The sequence below is a fragment of the Rhinoraja longicauda genome, chromosome 2 (assembly GCF_053455715.1).
Source record: "Rhinoraja longicauda isolate Sanriku21f chromosome 2, sRhiLon1.1, whole genome shotgun sequence".
NCBI lineage: Eukaryota > Metazoa > Chordata > Chondrichthyes > Rajiformes > Arhynchobatidae > Rhinoraja > Rhinoraja longicauda.
The window spans coordinates 42,306,904-42,333,227 of NC_135954.1; the positions used below are offsets into that span (position 1 = coordinate 42,306,904).

Below are 26,324 nucleotides of genomic sequence, written 5' to 3' on the forward strand. Positions count from 1 at the left end.
AGAATTCACTTCTAAAAAAACTGCTTTCAGTACTGCTTTGTTTTCTATCACTTTACCAGTTTTCTACCACTGCTTCTAATGCTATTCCAGTTCCCCAGTATATTTGATAAGCTGATTATGCAGTATTGAATGTCTTTTGAAAATCGATATACATCATGTCAACCTCATTGACCTCTCTGTTACTTCATTTAAAAATTTGGTCAAGTTTGTCAAACATGATTTACCTTTAACAAATCTGTGCTAATTTTCCCTAGTCAAACTACAATTGACCAATTATATTACTTTGTTTTGATGTTAAACTGATCTACAGTTGTTGAGTTTATTCTTTCAATCTTGTTTACAATATACATTAATGACATGGATGAAGGGATTAAAAGTAACATTAGCAAATTTGCAGATGACACAAAGCTGGGTGGCAGTGTGAACTGTGAGGAAGATGCTATGAGGTTGCAGGGTGACTTGGGCAGGCTGTGTGAGTGGGCGGATGCAGTTTAATGTGGATAAGTGTGAGGTTATCCACTTTGGTGGCAAGAATAGGAAGGCAGATTATTATCTGAATGGTGTCAAGTTAGGAAAAGGGGACGTACAACGAGATCTGGGTGTCCTAGTGCATCAGGCACTGAAAGGAAGCATGCAGGTACAGCAGGCAGTGAAGAAAGCCAATGGAATGTTGGCCTTCATAACAAGAGGAGTTTGAGTATAGGAGCAAAGAGGTCCTTCTGCAGTTGTACAGGGCCCTAGTGAGACCGCACCAGGAGTACTGTATGCAGTTTTGGTCTCCAAATTTGAGGAAGGATATTCTTGCTATTGAGGGCGTGCAACGTAGGTTTACTAGGTTAATTCCCGGAATGGCAGGACTGTCATATGTTGAAAGACTGGAGCGACTAGGCTTGTATACACTGGAATTTAGAAGGATGAGAGGGGATCTTATTGAAACACATGATTATTATGGGGTTGGACATGTTAGAGGCAGGAAACATGCTCCCAATGTTGAGGGAGTCCAGAACCAGGGGCCACAGTTTAAGAATAAGGGGTAGGCCATTTAGAACAGAGACGAGAAAAAACTTTTTCAGTCAGTGAATTGTAAATCTGTGGAATTCTCTGCCTCAGAAGGCAGTGGAGGCCAGATCTCTAAATGCTTTCAAGAGAGAGCTAGATAGAGCTCTTACGGGTAGTGGAGTCAGGGGGTATGGGGAGAAGGCAGGAATCTGATTGAGAATGATCAGCCATGATCACATTGAATGGTGGTGCTGGCTCGAAGGGCCGAATGGCCTACTCCTGCACCTATTGTCTATTGTCTATTAATATTGGATGTAACATTTTAAATTTTCTGACCCTTGTGCGTCACCTCCTTTTTACAGATGTTTGAAAAATTATGACTTGATTAGTCAATTTCTTTTTGATTTTGCAAGTTGAGTATGGAACAGTGGCCAAGAGGTCAGAAGAATTCTTGCCAATAATCACCAGGACCTTTTTTAACATCTATTTGCAAGTTGGGGTTTTGGCTTAAAGATTCATCCAGTAATATTCTGCACCGCAGGCAGTAAAGGCCTTTCCAGATTATGCTTTTGAATCTTTAATAGTGCAAGAAGCCATATTCTTGTTACCCAATAATGGGAGAGAGACCAAGCTGTGGCCACATTCACAACAAAGTTTATAATCAAATGATCTGGAGCTTGGGCAATTAATTTGTCATTCTATTTATTTTAAATGTCTTGTAAATAATTAAGGGCCTAACAGATTAGTAGTGTTTTCAAACAATTCCATGAAAGCAGATTTTGCAGTAGGATTGATGAATAAATTACTGGAAGCTTGATATTTCTATATTATCTGCATGTGGGAAGTTGCATCCCAGTGAATTGAACAGTATAGCATAGGAGAAGGCATTTCGGCCTACTGTCTGTGCCGACCATGATGTCAAGCTAAACTAAATTAATCCCATCTGCCTACATGGTCTGTTGCCCTCTATCCCTTTCCTACCTGTTCATGTGTCCATCTAAATGCCCTTTAAATATTGATTACTGTTGAACAAGTTATGTTGTCCTGAAAACTCTTTTGTCTGCATTGATATTCGAATTCATTTTTAAAGTGCAAAGAATTGATTTGAGTCGATATTTGAGCTGCGCTGTATTATACATTTGATTTCCTTTTAAATTTTTCCAGATTGCAAATGAAACTCCTTTGGATGTGGTATGTTATTCATTTTGCACTTTGTATTGTAATAATATCAATTTATATGCTATACCTTTTAAAACTTAGCAAAATTAAATGTACAAGTCTCCACTGGGCAGCAAACCTTCACTCAACCTTTCATTGTAGCAAAGATTTGTTATTTAATTTGACATTTAACAACGGTGTTATGCATCACATTGAAGGATAGGAAGATATTTGGAGCCTGCTTTTCAAATGCAAGTCAAAGAAAATCAGTAATATTTTGTAAAAAAACTTTTGATCATGTTAATAAGATGGAGTCTGTGAAGTAAAGTTATTTAAAATGTGGGGTGGAGGGGTGGGGTGAGGGGACTTGGAGTCACCTGCACTCAACCACCTGCCAACAATGGCCAGTGGATCATGACTGAAAATTCTGGCTTGAATTCCGGCAGTTTGAGTTGGATTTGCTGCATCTTTACTGGGAGGAGATTCAGTAGTTTACTGAATGGTAACCGGTCAATGGCAATCGGTATGCATTCATGAAAGCTATGGGTTTACTATACCTCTTTCTATGTGAATTTTTGCATAGTGAAGAGGAGCCTAATCCCTTCAATACCTGAGGAAGATCTATATTATTTTCTTTTAAAATCTGCTGTCAATAGTTTACTGAGTTAGTTATTCTTGTTAATACATTAAATTTCTGTTGGTCCGTCCATTCCTTTTTATTTATAGAATGATAAAGGCAACATATTTATCTTGCATTTTTCACCAAATGTTGTAATACATACTTTACATTGGTACCTCCATTCAGCCAAGAGGTAGAATAGAATGGAAAGGCATTGTTTTCAAAAATAGTTTATTATAAGCATTATTGTTCTGCTTTGCCATATATAAACTACTTCAGTGGTCTGTGTGAACAGCAGTGTGTTCACAGCAGCTACCAGTAGAGTAGATAGTAATCTTTATTGATTGATGTTCTTACTTATTAAAAATATATTTTTTAACTTTATCTCTGCCCTTTAACATTAGGAATTGTTCATTACAGTAAAATTATTGGTATATGTAGAATGTGTGCCCCAATTGCATTGTAATGGAAACTTGTAAATTGAACATTAATAAATTGAACATTAATAAATCGCAGGACAAGTATAAGCTTGGACATTTTTATGTCTGACTACACCAAGTGGACCTGTTGGGTCTCCTGCATTCGTGCAGCACCCTCTCCTCCCCCACTCCTCCCCCTGCCCCCCTCCCTCCACCCCCCTTCCCCACCCCCTATCTCCCACCCACCCCATCCACCACTCTCTCCCCCCCAACCTCAACAGCCCCACCCCACTCACCGCTGCAGATCCGTGGAAACGTTGGTGGCAAAAGCCACTCACCCGTGCCCCATCCATTTAGTGCTGATGGACGGCGAGTGGCCATCTTGTTAAACCGAGAGGGGAGTGCCCCCGTAGCCGTGGGCGGGCAAGCACTGACCTCGGCCCCGTTTCTCCTGCGGATCCAAAGCGTCTCTTGCAGCTCGGCTCCAATCTGCGGCGGGGAACGGTGGCGATGGCATGGACCCGTTGCTGGGCAGGGAGCGTCTCCCGGGGCCGTGGGTGGGCGAGACTGGACAGGGAGAAGGCACTGACCTTGGCCCTATTTCTCGTGCGGTCCGGGCGTGAAGCCGAAGCATCTCCTGCAGCTTGGCTGCGAGCGGCGGGAGACGGCCATCTTGTTATCTTGTTGGACCCTCTGCCACAGCCTCTGCCGCGCGCTGCTCCATGGGAGGAAGGTCAGGCGCGGGGCACGCCGGGACGGGCTCCAGTCCTCCCGCTGGTCCTTCGGGTGGAGCGTATTTATTAAAGTTTATAAAGTAAATCGTTTTTAAAAAATAACAAAAGTGTGTTTATTCCATCCACGGGGAATGGTGAGTAAGGTGGGCCGAAAATTGTCACACTTTAGTGTACCATTTTGGCTGTGTCAAGCCCCAAACTATTTTCATGCACAAATGACCAGAGCGTTTTAGTTATATAATATATATATATAGATATTAAAAATGTTATTCGAGCTTGCGTCAGCCGCATTAATGCTATAATTTTCTGAAGTATCTTTCCTATTTTGTCAGTTGATGGAAACTTCAGGTACAGATATGCTAAATGATTCTGATAACAGAGCGCCGATCAGTCCATTACATTTGGCAGTAAGTAGGAAATATTTATGAATGTATCTGGATCTTATATACAGTGCCCTCCATAATGTTTGGGACAAAGACCCATCATTTATTTATTTGCCTCTGTACTCCACAACTTGAGATTTGTAATAGAAAAAAATCACATGTAGCTAAAGTGAACATTGTCAGATTTTAATAAAAGCCATTTTTATATATTTTGGTTTCATCATGTAGTGTTTATACATAGTCCCCCCCATTTCAGGGCACCATAATATTTGGGACACAGCAATATTATGTCAATGAAAGTAGTCATGTTTAGTATTTTGTTGTATATCCTTTGCATGCAATGACTGCTTGAAGTCTGCGATTCATGGACATCACCAGTTGCTGAGTGTCTTCTCTGGTGATGCTCTGCCAGGCCCGTATTGCAGCCATCTTTGGCTTATTCTTGTTTTGGGGCCTAATCTCCTTCAGTTTTCTCTTCAGCATATAAAAGGCACGTGCAATTAGGTTCAGATCGGGTGATTGACTTGGCCATTCAAGAATTGACCATTTTTTAGCTTTGAAAAACTCCTTTGTTGCTTTAGCAGTATGTTTGGGATCATTCTCTTGCTGTAGAATGAACCGCCGGCCAATGAGTTTTGAGGCATTTGTTTGAACTTGAGCAGATAGGATGTGTCTAACACGTCAGAATTCATTATGCTACTACCTTCAGGGGTTGTACCATCAATGAAGACAAGGGAGCCAGTTCCTTCAGCAGCCATAACCTGCCCAGGCCATAACACCCCCACCACCGTGTTTCACAGATGAGGTGGTATGCTTTGGATCTTCGGCAGTTCCTTCTCTCCTCCATTCTCTCCTCCATCATTCTGATATAAGTTAATCTTCGGTCTCATCTGTCCACAAAACCTTTTTCCAGAATTGTGGTTGCTCTTTTAAGTACTTCTTGGCAAACTGTAACCCGGTCATCCTATTTTTGCAGCTAACCAGTGGTTTGCATCTTGCAGTGAAGCCTCTGTATTTCTGTTCATGAAGTCTTCTGCAGATAGTGGTCATTGACAAATCCACACCTGACTCCTGAAGAGTGTTTCTGATCTGTCGGACAGGTGTCTGGGGATTTTTCTTTATTATAGAGAGAATTCTTCTGTCATCAGCTGTGGAGGTCTTCCTTGGCCTGCCAGTCCCTTTATGATTAGTAAGCTCACCAGTGCTCTCTTCTTAATGATTTTGGTATGCCTGAGGATTGACTGATATCTCTAACAGTTTTATTCTTAGTTTCTTAGTCTCATACTGGCTTCTTTGACTTTCATTGGCACAACTTTGGTCCTCATGTTGATAAACAGCAATAAAAGTTTCCAAAGGTGATGGAAAGACCAGGTGCTGAGAGCTCTCTTATACCTGCATTAAGGAGGCAATTAAACACACCTGAGCAATGACAAACACCTGTGAAGCCATGTGTCCCAAACATTATGGTGCCCTGAAATGGGGGGACGATGTATAAACACAGCTGTAATTTCTACAAGGTGAAACCAAAATATATAAAAATGGCCTTTATTAAAATCTGACAATGTGCACTTTAACCACATGTGATTTTTTTCTATTACAAATCTCAAATTGTGGAAGTACAAAGGCAAATAAATCAATGATGGGTCTTTGTCCCAAGCATTATGGAGGGCACTGTAAATACTCTTAACTTAAATCATCGTAACTACTGATGCTCAGTGGCTACAAATCTGTGCTGCACCTAATCTAAGTTTATAATATTGCTTTCAGAATACACCTTCACACTTTGTGAGCTGTAATTGCTTTCATCACCCTGAGTTTTTGTTATATTGGATGTGAAAAGTGCTGTCAATGTGTATTACTCTCTAATTCAGAGTAATTATAAAACCACCTTTCGTATGTCATAAGTAAATTAAAATTGATCTGCTACTGTGTAGGAATGTAGTAAGAATCAACTATTATATTGTTTGAAGAAGCTTTACTGTTTTTTAGCTGCAAAATATCTATGCAATTGTAATAATTTTTCATCTTTGATTTGTTATATAATGTTTTTAGGTGCAGGTTTGATATTGAAGATTTTTAAAAATCTGTCGAAAATTTACTTTTTACCAAAAAACAACTATTATACGGTTTGCAGGCTTATCATGGTCACCATCAAGCTTTAGAGGTACTGGTACAGTCCCTCTTAGATTTGGATGTGAGAAATAATAACGGACGGACACCATTGGACCTAGCAGCTTTCAAAGGACATGTGGAGTGTGTGGATGTATTGATCAATCAGGGAGCATCTATTCTTGTTAAAGATTTTGTGACAAAAAGAACTCCAATTCATGCTGCAGGTTTGTTATTATTTAATGATCGATGTATTTATATTGAGTAAAGTCAACGTCCTAGATTTTTAATCATTCATGCAAAGTCGACACTTGTGGGATAATATTGCAAGTTCCCAGTAAATAGGACATGAAAGAGATGTTTATATCATATAAAGTAAATTTCATATAGATCTGCTGCATCATCTAAATATAACAGGTCATCGGGGTTGAGAGCTTCCTCACCAACCACAGCCTTCATTGCATGGACATCTTTGCCAATAGCATAGCAAGCAATATAGCTGATTAGACAGTTATGAGACTGAGGGGTGATGCTATAGAGGTTTATAAAATCATGAGGGGCATAGGTAAGTTAAATGTTTACAGACCAAGGGTATGGAAGTCAAAAGGGAATGTTTTAAAAGCAGCCCAAGGGGCATGTTTTTCCAAACAAAGGGTGGTGGGTATATGGAACGAGATGCCAGAGGAAGTAGTTAAGGAAGTACAATAACAGCATTTAAAAGACATTTGGGCACGTTCATGGATAGAAAGGAATTAGATGAGTATGGGCCAAAAAGGGCCAGTTCTTGTAGACACCGAGTCGGCATGAACGAGTTGGGCGGAAGGGACTGCTTCAGAGGGTCTTGATCCACAACATCACCTATCCACGTTCTCCAAAGATGCTGCCTGACCTGCTGAGTTACTCCAGCATTTTGTGTCCTTTTGTATATTAACCAGCATCTGCAATTTTTTGTTTCTACTCAACACTCTTTTCTGAGGCTTAGGTTTATTATTGTCATGTTACCGAAGTACAATGAAAAGTTTTGTTTTTGTAAGCTATCCGTTCAGATCAGGTAAATCTATACTTAAATACAATCAAATCAAACTCAAGTACAATAGGCAGAGCAAAGTGGAAGATACAGAATGCAGAATATAGTTCTCAGCATTGTAGCACAGAAGTTCCATAGACAAAGTTCAATGTCTACAATGGACAGTGCCGTAGCTTATGGAAGGACCGTTCAGAAGGCTCATAACAGAGGGGATGAAGCAGTTCCTGAGATTGGTGGTATGCTTTCAGCCCTGCACCTTTTGCCCAATGAGTGCAAAGCGAAGGAATAATCAGGGTTGGATCATTTGATTATGTTAGCTGCTGCTTTTTCAAGGCAGCATGAAGTGTAGACAGAGTCAGTGGTGGGGAGTCTGGTCTTTGTGATTGGCTGGGCTACATCTGCAACTTTTTTTGCAATTTCTTGTGGTCGTGGGCAGAGCTGTTCCCAAACCAAACTCTGGTGCAACACGACAGTATAAAGCTCTAGGGGCTAACAAAATCAAGGGATATGGGGAGAAAGCAGGCACGGGTTACTGATTGTGGATGATCAGCCATGATCACAATGAATGGCGCTGCTGACTTGAAGGGCCAAATGGCCTCCTCCTGCACCTATTTTCTATGTTTCTATGTAAGTATGCTTTCTATGGTGCATCTGTCAGAAGTTTGTAAGAGTCACTGAAGACATGTCAAATTTCCTCAGTCTCCTAAAGAAGTAGAGACACTGGTGCATCTTCTTGGTTGGTCCATGAAAGAGCATTGGAAATATTACAGCCAAGGAAGTTGAAGCTCTTGGCCATTACTACCACGGCACCATTGAAGCTCATTGGGAGTGAGCTGAAACGCCACCACACTTCCTGAAGTCGGTATTAGCTCCTTGGTCTGAAATTGAGGGAGAGGTTGTTCTCCTAACACCACATTACTAATTGTCTGTCACATTCATGTACTCCACCTCTTGTAGATGGAGTTAAAGCAGAATTTGGCCACATAATCGTGAGTGTATAGGGAGTATAGTAGGGGACTGAGTATGCATCCTCTGTGTTGAAAATTATTGTGGAAGAGGTATTGTCATCTATCCTCACTGATTGTTTAAAATCTAGTTTAAGAGGCAAAGTGTAATTTTTTTGTTGGAATAGAGATACAAAACAATTAAGTTCTTTAATTGGTCTATTTGAGGAAACCATTGACCTTTCTATTTTGGGCAATTCAATATAATTGCCATTGTGAATGGTAATATATAATTGACAAATCTCCATCATTATTTTAGGGGGGTTTCTGTAGCTGTTTTCATCACAGAACTTTTAAATGAGGATTGGGGGGTTTTCAGAAAATAGCAACTTGTATGACTTCCCTACAATTTGATTAAGGAGATTTGAATTCTTACCAATGTAATCAGAAACCTGTTTTATTTAAATGAAGCAACCTTTTAAGATGGGAGTGAGGGTGCTCGGAGTATTATTTCAGAATGTTCCCTTTTTTTCATGTAGCAGATTAGCTCAGTTAGAATTAACAGGGCTGGTAATTGTGGCAATATACCACAATACTACAGATAATGTGCTCCAGCCAGATTGTGATGGCGATGCTTGAAAATCCGGTCAAGCTAGTCTTGTACTTGGTGCTGGTAAGCTGCTTCTGCTTGCAGCTTTGCTCATCAAGGCAAGTGGCAAATGGACCAGAATCTTTATGTTACCCATTGAGCCACCTGATATAGATTACAAGCCACTGCTTCTGCTCAGTGTTTAGATGGTTGTCGACCTCGGGATAATATTTGTTGGCCATCAAAGGTTTCGGGAAATAATTGGACCTTTTTCTGTTATTGCCTCTGGCCACTGCCAGTGAGGGACATGGCTCAAGCCAAGATAATACTCTAGTTTTATTATACCATATTTCATTAACAGAGTTGTGAAATTAGTTGGGCATTATTGAAAATAATGTGATATTTTGTGCATTTGGTATTCTGTTGAGCTTTTTGTTTTGATTATTTTTCAGCAACAAATGGCCACTCAGAGTGCCTACGGCTCCTAATAGGTAATACTGATCTCTACACCGCAGTGGATATCCAAGATGGAAATGGACAGTGAGTAAAATACGTTAGTTAAAAGGGTACATTTTTGTACATCTAAATATAAAATTACTTTGTTGAAGTGAATTGTAGGCAGAATGTTATATAAAGAGATTGCTATTGTGGTAGTGAAAGGGAGAAACTGATACCTTTAATATAAATTACTTTCTCTTCATCACTATTAATTAGACAATAGACAATAGGTGCAGGAGTAAGCCATTCGGCCCTTCGAGCCAGCACCGCCATTCAATGTGATCATGGCTGATCATTCACAATCAGTACCCCGTTCCTGCCTTCTCCCCACTCCGCTATCTTTAAGAGCTCTATTTAGCTCTCTCTTGAAAGCATCCAGAGAATTGGCCTCCACTGCCTTCTGAGGCAGATAATTCCACAGTATTGTTCCAATTGTATTTATCTGGTGCACGTTTGCTTTGTACACTGGTGGCAGAACATGATTGTCATCAATGTCCTTTAGTGAATAGCCAAGCAACGATCATAGTCTGAAGAAGGGTCTCGACCCGAAACGTCACCCATTCCTTCTCACCAGAGATGCTGCTTGCCTCGCTGAGTTACTCCAGCATTTTGTGTCTATCTTCGGTTTAAACAAGCATCTGCAGTTCCTTCCTATACATCACAGTTATAAATTGTATCTAAGCTATGGTCCATGTTGAGATCCCATGGGGTGAGTACAGGGAATATTATAATCCCAATGAAAGAAAGTAAAACATCATTAAGTCCTATTGGAACTACTTCTACTTGGATAATGAGAGGGTGATTTTTATATTCAATTACATCCTCCGCAATGTTTCTCTATTTTGACTCTGGCGTAAGGAATGACCATTTGGACATAATGCTATGTGGACATAATGCTAAGCTGGTGCTCTGTGCTGAATTGTGCTAAATTAACAAACTGAGGTGGATGATAAGAATAAAAAGAAAAATAAGTAGCAGTAAATTGTAGATAGGAATGTATAGAAACAAGAAACTGCAGAGTCTGGCTGACAAAAAAAAAAGGCTGGAGTAACTCAGCGGATAAGGTAGCATCTCTGCAGAAAATGGATAGGCGACATTTTGGGTTGGGACCCTTTTTCAGACTGATTGCGGTTGGGGGAGGGGGAAGAAAGCTGGAAGAGTGGAGGGACGGGGTAAGCCTGGCAAGTGATAGGTGCATACAGGGTAGGAGGATTTTGGACAGGAAGAAGGTTGGACAAAGACGAGATGGAAAGACTAATGGTGTGAGGTAAGGATAGAAGAGTTCTAAAGAAGGGGATGGGGTGGTAAATTACTTGAAATTACAGAATTGAGTGTTCATGCCATGAGATTGTAAACTGCACATGCAAAATATGAGTTGATGTTCCTCCGGTTTACGTGTGGCCTAACTGACAATGGAGGAGGTCGAGGATGGAGAGGTCAGTGTGGAAAGGAGAAGAGGAGTTAAATTGGTTAGCAATTGAGAGATTTAGTAGGCTTTGACAGACCGAGTGCAAGAGTTCAGTGAAACAGTCACCGAGACTACCCTTGGTCTCATAAGGAGGTAACATCAGGAACACGGGATGCCGTCTATAAGGACTGAGAAGGGGCATGTGAACCTCTGTCTCACGTGCAAGGACTGCTGGGGTTTCCTGGATGGATGTGAGGGAGGAGGTATAGTGACAGGTGTTAAATCTCCTGTGGTTGCAGAGGAAAGTACCTGGCTTCCTGTTCACTTTCTGACATTTCTGGCCTGGGCTGCCTGCATTGCCAGAGTAACATAAACTGGTGGAACAGCACCTCGTATTCCGCGAGTATTTTATAACCCAACTGTATAAACATGGAATTCTGAAATTGTAGGAAATACCTAAAATTTTAGATCCCCCCCCCCCCCCCCCCCTCCCTTCCCTGGACTTGCATCCATTTCTACCCTCCATCTCCTTTTCCATCTACATTCCTTCCTTTGGCTTCACAATTTGAAACTCTTCTCGCTTTATCACACACCTGTCTTTTCATCTTTAGGCCTTTTTCCAACCGTTCCCCTATCCAATCCCCCCCCCCCCCCCTCCCCTTACCTGTATCCACTTATTACTTTCCAGGCTTAGTCCTGCCCCTCCTCTTTTCATGCTTTCTCTATTGACTTGAAAACTGCTTAATTTGTCGATGGCAGAGGAATACTTGAAAATTGACACTGGCAACACATTACAACGTAGTAACTTCTTAAATTTTATTTTTGGAGATGAGAGTGTATTTTGGGGGGGGGGGGGCATTTAATGGCCATTGCTAATGATCTGCATTGTATGTAGTGATGAACAACCTTCTTCTTTTTCCAAAGTCCTTCTATGAAAATGCTCCAACAATGTGGTTGGACAGGAAGTTCCAATATATAGATTTGGTGACGTTGAAAGAATAGGGATGTATTCCCCATGTCAGGATGATCTGTGACTTGGAGGGGAAAAATGGTAGCATTCCCATGCACCAGATGCCCTTGATCTTCGTTGTGACGAAGGTCATATTTTTGGGAGGTAATGTTGGTGTAACTTGAGTAACTGCAGTTCATTTTGTGACTGATATGTATTGTAGCCACAGTGCACCAGTGTGGAGAGAGTAAGGTGGTGGATGTGGTTTGAATCAAGCAGGCTGCTACCTCCTGGATGATATTCAACCTCTTGAATGTTTATGGAGCTGCATTCATGCAGGCAAGTGAAGAGTATTCCATCACACTCTTTGTTCAATGTCAGCCTTGGTAAGGCTTTGTGGATAGAGCAGCATGTCCAGCCTCTGATCTGCTTTCATAGCTACAATATTTGTATGTCTAGTTCATTTATGGTTCTGGTCAAGGATGGCACCAAGGATATGGTAGCCTGGGGATGGTAATGAATTTAAATTTAATGGTAGGTGGTTAGATTTGCTGCTTTAATAAATGGTCAGTACCTGGCTCTGTTATATTGTGAATGTTAAGTGCCACTTATCAGCCATGCCTGATGGTTGTAGAAACAAGGAACGGCAGATGCTGGTTTACATAAAAAGACACAAGTGCTGGTGTAAGTCAGTGGGTCAGAGAGCATCCCTGGAGTTGTCTGGCGTTTGTCTTGGTCTTGCTGCATACAAACGTGGGCTGCTTCATTTGCTGAACCATTACATATGGAACTGAATATTGTGCAATTGTAAATAAATATCCTCACTCCCAATCTTGTGATCGAAGGAAGGTCATTGATGAATCAACCCATTACAGAGACGTAATTGGAATGCAACTAAAATTAAAATTACAGGACTTTTTTGGGAAGAGAGACAAAAAGGAAAGCAAGGGGCCTTAGCCCTGCTAAAAGAATGGGATAGAGACAATAGAGAAAAAGGATCATTGCTAAAATCAACCAGTTTACTTTACATTCTGAATATATATTCAGAATATATGACTGAATTTAATGGAGGACAATCAGATGTTTTTAATTTTAGTGTTAATGTAATGTAAATATTGGTTGTATTGTTTTCTGTTGCAGAACTCCTTTAATGCTGTCAGTTTTGAATGGACATACAGATTGTGTGTACTCACTTCTTAATAAGGGAGCAAACGTAGATGCCAAAGACAAATGGGCCCGAACCGCATTACACAGAGGGGTGAGACGTTATATTTCTGCTCTGTTTATTGAGTCTAAGATAATCTGTAAAGAACAATTGCTATTGCATTCTACATGCAGATAGTAATAGTATCCAGGCTGTTAGTTCAAACTAGATTTTAGATGTTGACAGGTTTATATAAATTAAGAGTAATAATGTAGACAAATATACATTGTAAAGTAAATAGTTTTAGTGTATTAGCATTGCAAATAGCTGTTTATGAATTATGATTAATTATATAATTAAGTTATGGAAGTTTAGAAAAGACTATCACCCCTTTGGAGGAAATGTGTGCCATATGATTTTTGAGAAAATCTAAATTATTTTGGATAAGAAAAGCACAGAAAACATTTTATCTTATCTCAAACAAAGGTCCACCAGAAAGTGGGCAGACTTTAAGTTGTCAGATTTGAGAAAAAATTCAGATTATATTTTGCTAAGTATTTTATTTTCAGTTAAGAAGACATCATCAGTTTAAAGTGGTAGGAGTTGGCTGCGCCTAACGGCTGCGGCTCTCTGGCAGTCTGTTTGTCTTTTTTTCTTTTTTTTGTTTGTGTCGGTGTTGGGATGGTTTTTGTTTCTGTTTTTGGCTGTCTGTGTATGTGTGGTGGGGGGGGTGTGGGGGTGTGGGGTGGGGTGGGGCGGGGGAAACCTTTCTTTTATTAGGTCTCGCCTGCGGGGCCTTCCATCGCCCGGCGCGGCTCGGCCGCTGGACTTAACATCGTCGGCGCGGCTCGGCCGCAGGACCTAACAGTGCCCGGCGCGGCTCGGCCGCGGGACCTTCCACCGCCCGATACGGCCGCGGGACGGTTCAGCGCTCGGTGCGGCTCAGCCGCGGGGCCTTCCATCGCCCGGTGCGGCTCGACCGCGGAACGGTTCAGAGCCCTGCGCGGCCGCGGGGCCTTCCATCGCCCGGCACGGCTCGGCTGCGGGACTTAACATCGCCAGCGCGGCTCGGCCGCGGGAAGTTTCAGTGCCTGGTGCAGCTCGGCCGCGGGACGTTTCAGTGCGCAGCTCGGCCGCGGGACGTTTCAGTGCCCGGTGCGGCTCGGCCGCGGGACGTTTCAGTGCCCGGTGCGGCTCGGCCGCGGGACTTAGCAGCGGCCGCGGGGCCTTCCATCGCCCGGCGCGGCTTGGCCGCTGGACTTAACATCGCCAGCGCAGCTCGGCTGCGGGACGTTTCGGTGCCCGGTGCGGCTCGGCCGCGGGGCCTTCCATCCTCTTGCGGGGGCTGTGCGTGTCGTTTGCCTCGGTAGGGGTCGAGCTGCCTGTCCGTGGGTGCGGGAGGAAGAGAGTGGAAGTTTTGTTGCCTCCAACACAGTGAGGGGGTGTTTGGAGTCACTGTGATGGATGTTTGTGTTGGGATCGTGTGTCCTGTGTTCTTTTCTTTTTTGCTGTGTCTTGTGACTGCTGAAATTTCGTTCGGTATTTATACCGAATGACAATAAAGTTTTGTTATACTGTTATAAAAGTAACACTGAAAATGTAAATTCAGGATGCTGAGAAACTTAGCACAGCTAATGAGTTTCATAAACTCTGTTTAATATTGTTTTCAGCTGCGCATTTAATCACAACGCAGGCATATTGTAAGGTTATCACTTGTTCTTGGCTTCAGAAGCAACACTATTTAAACTATTTTGCATGTAGCAATTCTTTCTAATGGGAAATTCTTTAAAAAATTTCGTTTTGTAGGCAGTTACCGGTCATGAAGAGTGCGTCGAAACTTTACTTCAACACAATGCTAACTTTTTAATTCGGGACTGTAAAGGCCGCACTTCTCTGCACTTGGCAGCAGCCTGTGGACATGTAGGAGTACTTGGAGCCCTCCTTCAAGCTGCATCCTCCATGGATATTATTCCTACGGTTTCAGACAATCATGGGTACACACCTCTGCACTGGGCTTGTTATAATGGTAAATAAGTTTAACTTGTATCTATGCAGCAAAATAAATGTTTTATTAAACAAATTACATTCAAACCCAATAAATAAAAATGTTCCTTATTTGCTGCATCACACATTTCTGATGACTGAATGAATAGTACTGAAATTATCCAGAAAATAATAGAAAATAATGTGTTTTTGTGATATCTCATTTAAGGTTTGTCCTTTTTGGTGACGAGAAATGAAATACTCAAGCACTTACTGTTCTTAGAGCAAAGATTCTTCATTAGAAGTGGGTATGGAAGAAAAACAAATTAGTTTTAAGTTGCAGAGAAGATAGAGGAGGAATCTATGGGACAAATGGAAACACCTGTGGCAAAGTGAGGCCAGGATTGCCGTGGGGATAAAATCCTTCATTCAAAGGGGTTAATGGGGGTGTTGGTGGGAGGGGCATGGGATGTGGAGAATAGTTAGAGGTTGATAATACAAAGTATAACATGTTGCAAGTATCAGCGTTGCGAGTCATGCCCAACAGGTCTGACTGTATTACTGAATCAAGGAAAACTAGCCAAGATCACCAATTGATAACTTGCTTGACAGTAAGTGGAAAATGGCAAAAAAAAAACTATTTTCAAATTCTGCAGAAGTGCATGAAACTGCACCAATGCCGTAATTGACCCTGTCTCGCCTTCGTCTCTGACTCTTCCCTTAACTTTCTTCATCTCTATCTCCACAGACAGGCTAGCTACCCCACCCACGTCATCCCAGTAGTTCCACTGTTCGCATCCCGATATCCTTTTGTTATCACCTCTTCCCTAGCCAACAATGGGCCATTCTGGGCTCTACCCTTCCTTGGTCATCTGTTGCCAGCACTGATTTGTTGTGGCCTTTTCCGACATCCAGTTCCCCCCCTCCCTACTTTCAGTCTGAACAAGGGTTCCAACCCAAAAATCACCCATCCTTTTTCTCCAGAGATGCTGCCTGACCTGCTGAGTTACTCCAGCACTTTGTATCTATCTTCAGTATTAATCAGCATCTGTAATTCCTTCCTACACATTTTGGCTAGCTATAAAATCTATTACAAGCCGATTGACCCCCACGTATATCTTGACTCTACTTCCACCTACCCTGAGACTTATGAGAACTCTGTTCCATTCTCTCAATTCCTTTGGCTCTGTTGTATTTGCTCTGATGGTGAGACATCAAGTAGTGTCCCGCAAATGTCTGTCTTCCTGAAGCACAGCTTCCCCTCTATTATAATAGACAGCACCCATGATAACATCACATTATGTTCCGCACCTCTGCTCTTATCCCCTCCCCTAGTTGACCAAACATAGAGTTTTCCTTGATCTCACTTTCCGCTTCATCAGCCTTTCCTCCAACTCCAATACTGGATGCATCTTCTTCTTCGTTCCATTACATCCTTTCAAAGGGACTGTCCCTTCCTGCATTATAATTATATAACTAGAAGAATAGCTTGTCTTAACCTGGAAATTGCCCCAGGTCTTTTTTGGCACATATTTTCTTTTTGGTGTGTTTGTACCTTAAATGTACAAGTTCAAACTGTTGAATCTTTTTTTAATGTCCTCAGGTCATGATACCTGTGTAGAACTTCTGCTGGAACAGGAGGTTTTTCAAAAACTGGAAGGCAATTCTTTTAGTCCTTTGCACTGTGCTGTGTGAGTATATTTTCATACCTATTAAAATCTCAGTAACTGTATCTGAGTTTAAATTAGCTTTTAAATAGAACTTTTTATTTCCATTCAGGATAAATGACAATGAAGGTTCAGCAGAAATGTTAATAGATGTTCTGGGTGCTGGCATTGTAAATTCTGCAGATGGAAAAGGAAGGTAATCAAATTATAACTTTTTTTGTCACTTTTAATCTATATTGTTTCAATGGAAGTTGTGAATTTTTCTATTTATCATGTAGGATAACACGTCATCTACTTGTTAAGGCTTGAAATTCTCTTGCTTTTTTAATATTTAGTTACATAGAACATAGAGCAATAAAGCACAGGAACAGACTGTAATCCTTGCACTTCTCTAGCATGACTATTTTTGTGATTAAACCAGTGGAATCTGAAAAAAATGAATTGCCTCTCCCCTACCTCTGTCTGAAGAAGGATCTAGACCCGAAACATCACCCATTCCTTCTCTCTGGAGATGCTGCTTGTCTCGCTGAGTTACTCTAGCATTTAGTGTCTATCTTTGGTGTAAACCAGCATCTGCAGTTCCTTCCTGCACATCATATATCTTATGCTTGGAATAAGGTAGCTTCTAAAGGCAGTGGATGCATGGAACATGCTGCCAAAGGATGTGGAAGCGGCTGGTACATTTAGAAGGTTTAAGAAATTTGGATAAGTACATGGCAAGGGTCCCTTTGATAACTGGTAGTTAAATGGGACTAGCTCAGGAAGACTGCTTGGTTGGCATGGACAATTAAGGCCGAGGGCCTCTGTCAATGCTGTATGTCTATCAATGATTGGGGAGCACTTTGAGACCAGTGACCAATATTCTGTTCATTTTAACATGGTTATGGAGAAGGATTGGTGTGGCTTACAGGTTAAGGTCCAGACCACAATCAGTGAGGATAGGGGACAAATTATATTCTATGATAATCCTCAACACTGGTGCACCACAAGGATGCATTCTCAGCCCCGTTCCTTACTCCTTATACACCCACCACTGTGCAGCTAAGTACAAATCCAACTCAATTTACATATTCGTGGACAACACCATCGTTGTGGGCTGGATATCAAATAATGATGAGACGGAGTACTCAAGACAACAACCTTTCTCTCATTGTCAGCAAGACAAAGGAGATAATGATCTACTTCAGGAAGCGAAGTGGTACACATATCCCAGTATGCATTGACGACCCCACGGTAAAAATGAAACGGTCGCCAAGAAGATTGGCAACATGGTCCATTTGATAAGGTCCCACATGGTAGATTTGTCTGAAAGGTTAGATCCTAAGAATTCAAATTGGTTTGGAGGAAGGATTCAAAGGGTAGTTGTCGAAGTCTGCATTTCAGTTGGAGGTCTGTGACCAGTGGCGTGCCACAGGAGTTAGTACTGGGTCTACTGCTGTATGTTATATACATTAACAATTTAGATGACAATTTAGTTAACATTATTAGTAAATTTGAAGATGACACTAAAATTGGTGGTATGGTAGATAGTGAGGAAGGGTTTCTAACTACAAGATGATTTAGATCAGTTTAGAAAGTTGGCCAAGGAATGGCAAATGGAATTTAACTCTGTCAAGTGTGAGGTATTGCACTTTGGTATTTCAAGCCAGGGCAGGAGATACACAGTAAATTATAGAGTCTTGGATGGTGTTACGGAACAGGGAGGTCTGGGAATGCAGGTGCATGATTTTGTATAAATGGCGTCAGGTGGAGAATGTGGTGAAGAAGGCCTTTGGCATGTTTGCCTTCATTGGGAAGGGTATTGAATTCAAAAGTTGTAAAATCATGATGCAGTTGTGCAAGTCGTTGGTGGGACCACACTTGCACAGTTCTGGTTGCACAGCAAAGAAAGAATATCATTAAGTTGGAAAGAGTGCAGAAGGGATTCACCAAGATGTTAGCCAAGTTTGTGTTCTTGAGCTGTAAGAAGTTAAATAGGCTGGGACTTTTCTCTTAGGAACATAAGAGGCTGAGGGGTGTCCTTATTGAGGTGTATAAGGTCATGAACGCTCTGTGTTATTCTCCAGAGGATGTGAGATGGAAGATATTTAAGAGTGACCACAGGACAACCTATTAATTCGGAGAGTATCCTGTATCTGGAATCGCCTGCTAGGAGAAGCTGTAGAAGTGGATACAACTATGACTTTTTAAAACCCATTTGGACAGATATATGGATAGGAAGGGTTTTTAAAAGGCAACGGTTCAAATGCTGGCAAATGGGACTAACCCAATATATCAATTTGGTTGGCATGGACAAGGTGGGCTGAAGGGTCTGTTTCCTTGCTGTACAACTCTATGGCTAGCTCTGCAAGTAGTCTATCCTTTGTAAAGTTGAAGGACATAGTAAGCAAGCACCATTCAACAACTGTAACTTAATATATTTACCACAGATCCCCACTTCATGCTGCAGCTTTTACAGATCACGTTGAATGTTTACAGCTTCTTCTCAGCCATAATGCCCAAGTAAATACTGCAGATTCAACTGGAAAAACATCAATAATGATGGCCGCAGAGAATGGGCAGACTAATGCAGTTGGTAAATATATTACTTGTCCTTTACTGCTTTTACTGAACAAATAAAGCATTAAATGCTGAGTCGTAAGGTTGTGTGGTTTATACATATTAACATTATGTTTCATGGTTATTGAAGTGGTAGTGTGTTATTGAATATGTAACGTTTTTGGCCAGAGAGGATAAAAATGTGTTTAATAAATCAAACATTTTAGTTAATAGATTGTTTATTTTAATGCAAACCTTCTGCTGAAATTTTAAATGTCTCTGCACATATTTGTTTATTTTAGAGGTGTTAGTTAGCAGCGCAAAGGCAAATCTTACCCTGCAGGATGTGAGTAAGAATACAGCCCTCCATTTGGCCTGTAGTAAGGTGAGTGCCAAACTTTTAAAAATTCATAAATGTAATAAAATGTTAGTTTTACAGTGTATATTGGCAGCTGTTTAGCATTTCCTTATACTAATGCAACAACCGGAAGACTGCAGTATATCTCAACTCCAGAATATTTGCAATATTGGCATTCTGCTTCCTATGTCCTCTCCCTAAAGGTTGGCTTCTTGTATCTCTACCATTTATTTATTCTCGCGTTAATTACTTGTTGCTGAAAGGCAAAGAGCTTGGATGCAGATTAAATTTACACTGGTGAGTAGTGGCTTGCAGTTACGACATCAGAGTACTGAATTCCCTCATGGTTCACTTGCTCAACTGGAATCAATTCAACTTAAAATTGAGCGATTGTCTTAAAATTGCTAGGTTGATGCAGAAGTACAGATGACAGTCCAATTAAATAGCATCTTTCACAATTACGGATTCAGTGCTTTCATACCAGTTGTTATAGTGCAGGATGTCATTGTCGTGCTGAACCTTTGGTTGATTGCTGAATGTTGTTCAAAGGACAGCAAAAACCCGTCATCTCTTCAAAATGGTACCCTGGGATCCTTTGTGCCCACTCGAGAGAGAGAGAGAGTTGGCTTTGTTCTCATCCAATGTTAGCTCAGATAGTCTAATGCTGCATAGGAATGGAACCTGTAGAATACTAGTCTATTTTGATACAGTCACTGAAGAGCAAGATAGAAAACCTGAGAGCAAGACTCTTACATCAGGGGGACATGAGGGACTGCTGTGTACTCACATAGCAGATTTTGTATTATTCTTGTGTTATTCTTGTAGTGTATATTCTTGGAAAATGCTGTTGTCTGTGCAGAAGGAACAAGATTTTTGCATTTTGATACATAGAAACATAGAAAATAGGTTCTTCGAGCCTGCACCACCATTCAATATGATCATGGCTGATCATCCAGCTCAGTAACCTGTACCTGCCTTCTCTCCATACCCCCTGATCCCTTTAGCCACAAGGGCCACATCTTACTCCCTCTTAAATATAGCCAATGAACTGGCCTCAACTACCTTCTGTGGCAGAGAATTCCACAGACTCACCACTCTCTGTGTGAAGAAATGTTTTCTCATCTCGGTCCTAAAAGACTTCCCCCTTATCCTTAAGCTGTGACCCCTGGTTCTGGACTTCCCCAACATCGGGAACAATCTTCCCGCATCTAGCCTCTCCAACCCCTTAAGAATTTTATATGTTTCAATAAGATCCCCCCTCAGTCTTCTAAATTCCAGCGAGTATAAGCCTAGTCTATCCAGTCTTTCTTCATATGAAAGTCCTGCCATCCCAGCGATCAATCTGGTGAACCTTCTCTGTACTCCCTCTAAGGCTAGAATGTCTTTCCTCAGATTAGGAGACCAAAACTGTACACAATACTCCAGGTGCGGTCTCACCAAGGCCCTGTACAACTGCAGCAGAACCTCCCTGCTCCTATACTCAAATCCTCTTGCTATGAATGCTAACATACCATTCGCTTTCTTCACTGCCTGCTGCACCTGCATGCCTTCTTTCAATGACTGGTGCACCATGACACCCAGGTCACGTTGCATCTCCCCTTTTCCTAATTGGCCACCATTCAGGTAATACTCTGCTTTCCTGTTCTTGCCGCCAAAGTGGATAACCTCATATTTATCCACATTATATTGCATCTGCCATGCATTTGCCCACCCTCCTAATCTATCCAAGTCACTCTGCAGCCTCCTAGCATCCTCCTCGCAGCTAACACTGCCACCCAGCTTCGTGTCATCTGCAAACTTTTGTACTCTGGAAGATGTTGTGACCAAAGCCTGTTATACATCATTGCAGCTTTGTAGGGGTGTATTTTTTTCACCCTTCTCGTTCTTCTCACTCTCCCTTCTCTGAGACAACCGGTATTTTTCGGTTATAGAAGTTGAACAACTTTTTTTTAAATTTAGATCCAGTAACCACATTAACAGTTAACCATAAATGACTCTAAACTGTGCATGAAATTCCATGATTTTTAATTGTTTCTTGGGTGTGTTGAGCATTGGATTTCTTTTTAACTTCTGATGAATTGATCTTTCCACTTTTAGGAGTAGGCAATGCAAATACGGAAAGTAGAACTTTTTTAGCAACAAAAAATAGACAATTCGGCCCTTCGAGCCAGCACCGCCATTCAATGTGATCATGGCTGATCATTCTCAATCAGTACCCTGTTCCTGCCTTCTCCCCATACCCCCTGACTCCGCTATCTTTAAGAGCTCTATTTAGCTCTTATTCCCAATTTTGATCCTATCCCCAATGTTTTTGCAGTTTAGTATTGGAATGGAAGTAATTAATTAAGCACAAGGAACTACAGATGCTGGTTTACAAAACAAAGCATAAAGTATGAGCATAACTCAGCTGGTCGGGCAGCATTTCTGGAAGACATGGATGGGTGACTTTTTGGCTTGGGCCCCTCAGATTTAATTAGTTAATGAATTAGCCTTGTTCAGAATTGGAAAATAATGGAATTTAACACAAATGAACAAATAAATTGCAGAACCAATGACCACAACTGATGGAATAAAGTTATAAACAGAATTGTGGAGAACCTATGACACAGGAGGCCATTCGGCACTTCATGCCTGTGCCTGTTGAAAAACAGCTAACCCATCTAATCTCAGTTTCCTATATTTGATCCGTAGCCATACCAGTCACTGCTCTTCAAGTACACATTTAAGTAATTTTTGTATGAGATAAGGGTTAAATTTTGGGCCTGCCATTTTTAATGAATTTGCTTAGCAATGCTGAGTAACATCAGTTATTTTCAACAATGTGGGTTGAATTATGTGACAATGTGAATGAAACAGTTAGTGCTTGGCGGGCCAGCATATGTTTTTTTTTTAAACGGGACTCTGATTGCAAAGTCCTATCACACACATAATCCAAGGCTAGGAACTGGTGTGAGCTGGGAGATCAGGATCTCGAGGATTAGATTGGACTAGGCCAAGAAGTAAGTGTCTCCAACAGGTGTTGTGGAGTTGAGGCGATAAGAATAGGCCTTGGAAGCACAGTTAGGGTTAGGTGTTTAAGTTAAGCCCCCCCCCCCAGCATAAACTGGAATCTGCTCAGGTGGATTTACTTAGGTCGAGGATATAGGACAAAGCGGGCCGTGTTTTGTAAAGGATTGCTCCTGCATGAATCATTTGTAAGGTAGACATGTGAATGAAAATTATAGAAGCAATATCTGCACATGGCTCGATATACTGGGTGAATACCAATACATGTTGGCGTAACCTCTGTGCATTGGCACATCAGCTAAATGGGACACCTGCACCTGAAGGAAAATAGCAGACTTTCAGCTACACAACGCGAGTCTCAATGTTATTTAATTTGCAGGTGGCACAGCAATTAGTGCTGCTGACTCAGCTCCAGAAACCTGGATTTGGCATAAAGATCAAATTTTGTACAATTGGTGAGAAAGGATTCCAATTTTAAAAGCAACGTTATAAGTAAATTCTTTGTATGTCTTTTAATGTAACACCTGGGCAATTGAATAGAGTCCAAAGAGAAGTTTATATTTAAGATGAAGATCGACACAAAATGCTGGAGTAACTCAGCGGGACAGGCAGCATCTCTGGAAAGAATTATTCCTTCTCTCTAGAGACGCTGCCTGTCCCGCTGAGTTACTCCAGCATTTTGTGCCTATCTTCGGTTTAAACCAGCATCTGCAGTTCCTTCCTACAGAAGTTTATATTTGTCAGTTTCTTTTGTTTTTGCAAGTAAGATTTACAATGTTAAAATCAATATTTATTTTGCACTTTAGGGCCACGAAACTAGTGCCTTGTTAATATTAGAGAAGATCAGTGACAGAAGCCTCATAAACTCTACAAATACTTCATTACAAACGTATGTACTCTTGATTGTTTTTCTAAGAGAAATTTGATGTACATTTGCAGGGCCTTATGTTGAAATATTCTGTTGTCTTTTTAAAGCTTTGTACCCTCAATGAATATTCCAAATCTATTAATGTCAGTTTGAAAAACAGAAATCTAGTATTATCCAATGATGGTGGTCAGAGAGCAGTTAGTTTTGGTATTTTGGATGTAAACAGATTTCTCAAACTAAGGAAAAGTATTTGCATTGATGAGCTGGTTTATTAGAATTGTTAATTATCTACTACCTCACATAACTTAATGATTTTTTTTAGCTGGGACAGCACAGAAGCACAGCAGGTAGAGCAGCCGTCTCATAGCACCAGAAACCCGGGTTCCATCCTGACCTCGGGTGCTGTCTGTGTGGAGTTTGCACATTCTCACAATGACCACGTGGGTTTCCTCAGTGTGCTCCAGTTTCCTCCCACATCCCAAAGTTATACAAGGTTGTAGATTAGTTGACCTTTATAAATTGTCCCTAGTGTGCAGGGAGTGGGGTAACAGAGAACTAATGTGTATTGATGGTCGGTGTGGACTCCGTGGGGCAAAGGGTCTGTTTCCATGCTGTGTCTCTAAATTAAACTAAACTGAATATAGTCATTGCAAAATAACAGGATTAGATAGATAGCAAGTACTGCTTAATCTTCAAATATTGAGGTTTTTAGGTCAATATGAACAGAATATGGTGAAAATGTATGTGGAAAACTATTAAAAGAATGAAATGCTCATGTAAACTTTCTGTCAGTTTCTTAAATCATAAATTCTACATTGGCCCATTCTGGTTGTCGTTCTAATTGGCAAAAATGTTGGAGAAAATAATCGAAGCAACACAATTTTTGAACTGGTCATTCCTCTTTCTCCATGCTCCCATCGGGCAGAAGATACAGCCTCAGGAACAGTTTCTTCCACTCTGTTATCAAGCTTCTGAGTAGTCCTTCCATTAGCTAGAATACTGTCTGATTCACCACTACCCCAGACATTGGACTTTGTTTATGGAACTGTTCCACTACAATGCTGAGATCAACACTGCATTTTCCCCTTTGTTCTGCCTATTTTAATTGAGTTTCACTCGATTGTGTTTATGTAAAGTATTAACTGATCCGATTATGCATCAACTTTATGTTCATCAGTTATAGGAACGGAATTAGTCCATTTGGCCCATCATATCATCATATCATATCATATATATACAGCCGGAAACAGGCCTTTTCGGCCCTCCAAGTCCGTGCCGCCCAGCGATCCCCGTACATTAACACTATCCTACACCCACTAGGGACAATTTTTACATTTACCCAGCCAATTAACCTACATACCTGTACGTCTTTGGAGTGTGGGAGGAAACCGAAGATCTCGGAGAAAACCCACGCAGGTCACGGGGAGAACGTACAAACTCCTTACAGTGCAGCACCCGTAGTCAGGATCGAACCTGAGTCTCCGGCGCTGCCTTCGTTGTAAAGCAGCAACTCTACCGCTGCGCTACCGTGCTGGCATTCTTTCTGTCACTCATTTCGCTTTTCCGCTACCCTTCTTTCTCCTCGTCCTTCTTATTACAGCTTCTGGAAAAAAAATCAAGTGTACCTGTATCCTTCAAGGTGCTGCTTATAAGGAATTGCAAAGAAGTTTTTCATTGAAAGGGCAACTATCTTTCCCTCTTAACCTAATTCTCCTGCCTTCTCTCCATAACCCCTGACATCTTGGCCTGATCTCAACTGGTATACCACGTGCAGTTCTGGTCACCATGCTGCAGGAAGGTTGTGATAGCACTGGAGTAAATACAGAGGAAATTCACCAAGATGTTTCCTGGGATGGAGTAGTTCATGAGGAGAGTGGGGAGAAGCTAGGACTGCTCACCCTGGAGCAGAGAAGTTAAGATGACATGATTGAGGTATATAAAGTTATGGATAGGGAAGGCTGCAGGAAACCTTCCACATATCCGTAGGTGGATAAAATTTGAGGACATGTTTAGGTTAAAGGGGAAATCATTCAGAGAGGATATGAGGGGGGGGACTTTTCCCAGAGAGTGGTAAACAATTGGAGTGCACTGCCTGAGAGAGGGTTGTAGCTAATCACTGACAGCATTTAAAACGTGTGCAGGTTAATACTTGTATTGCTTGCACATAGAAGGCTATTAATCAAGGGTTGGGAGATGGGATTCATACAAAATGGTGCCCATTGTTTGGTGTGTAAGAGTTGAGCCAACTGGCTGTTTCCATGCTTTACAATTCTCCAATAAATGCAAATGTTCTGTATCCACAGACCACTACACGTTGCAGCACGCAATGGACTTACTGTGGTTGTGCAAGAGCTTCTTAGCAAAGGAGCCAGTGTACTAGCTGTAGACGAAAATGGTAAGCTTGCATTATAAATTTGTCCTTCAGAAACTTTAGGTGGTGTTAATACCTGATGATAAATGAATTTAATAAACTTTGGAAGCTACTGCCTCAGGTCAGTTAGTGATGCTGTGGATATTTATGGGGAAATTTTTAATTATATGCTCAATTATTCTAATTTAGTGTTTACTAAAATTAATTTAGCATTAATTCATAATACTCGACCTTATAGACAATAGATAATAGGTGCAGGAGTAGGCCATTCGGCCCCTTGAGCCAGCACCTCCATTCACCGTGATCATGGCTGATCATCCAAATCAGTACCCCGTTCCTGCCTTCTCCCCATATCCCTTGACACTTTAAGAGCTCTTTAAGAGTTCTATCTAACTCTCTCTTGAAAGCATCCAGAGAATTGGCCTCCACGTCCTTCTGAGGCAGAGAATTCCACAGATTCACAACACACTGGGTGAAAAAGATTTTCCTCATTTCCGTTCTAAATGGCCAACCACTTAATCTTAAACTTTGGCGCCTGGTTCTGGACTCCCCC

At 41.3% G+C, this 26,324-nt stretch overlaps 1 protein-coding gene across 3 annotated transcripts in view; it reads left to right on the forward strand.

The window, feature by feature from the left end:
* Positions 1-26,324, forward strand: part of LOC144604070 (serine/threonine-protein phosphatase 6 regulatory ankyrin repeat subunit A-like) — a 181,662-nt gene that overhangs the window by 152,211 nt on the left and 3,127 nt on the right. For all 3 annotated transcript variants that reach the window (XM_078418157.1, XM_078418148.1, XM_078418164.1), the window contains 12 exons: positions 2,164-2,190; positions 4,262-4,336; positions 6,447-6,648; positions 9,434-9,521; positions 12,977-13,094; positions 14,787-15,006; positions 16,567-16,654; positions 16,743-16,826; positions 19,060-19,205; positions 19,471-19,553; positions 23,339-23,421; positions 25,704-25,795. In XM_078418157.1, the coding sequence (XP_078274283.1) occupies positions 2,164-2,190; positions 4,262-4,336; positions 6,447-6,648; positions 9,434-9,521; positions 12,977-13,094; positions 14,787-15,006; positions 16,567-16,654; positions 16,743-16,826; positions 19,060-19,205; positions 19,471-19,553; positions 23,339-23,421; positions 25,704-25,795 (1,306 nt within the window). The remainder of the gene's footprint in view (positions 1-2,163; positions 2,191-4,261; positions 4,337-6,446; positions 6,649-9,433; positions 9,522-12,976; positions 13,095-14,786; positions 15,007-16,566; positions 16,655-16,742; positions 16,827-19,059; positions 19,206-19,470; positions 19,554-23,338; positions 23,422-25,703; positions 25,796-26,324) is intronic.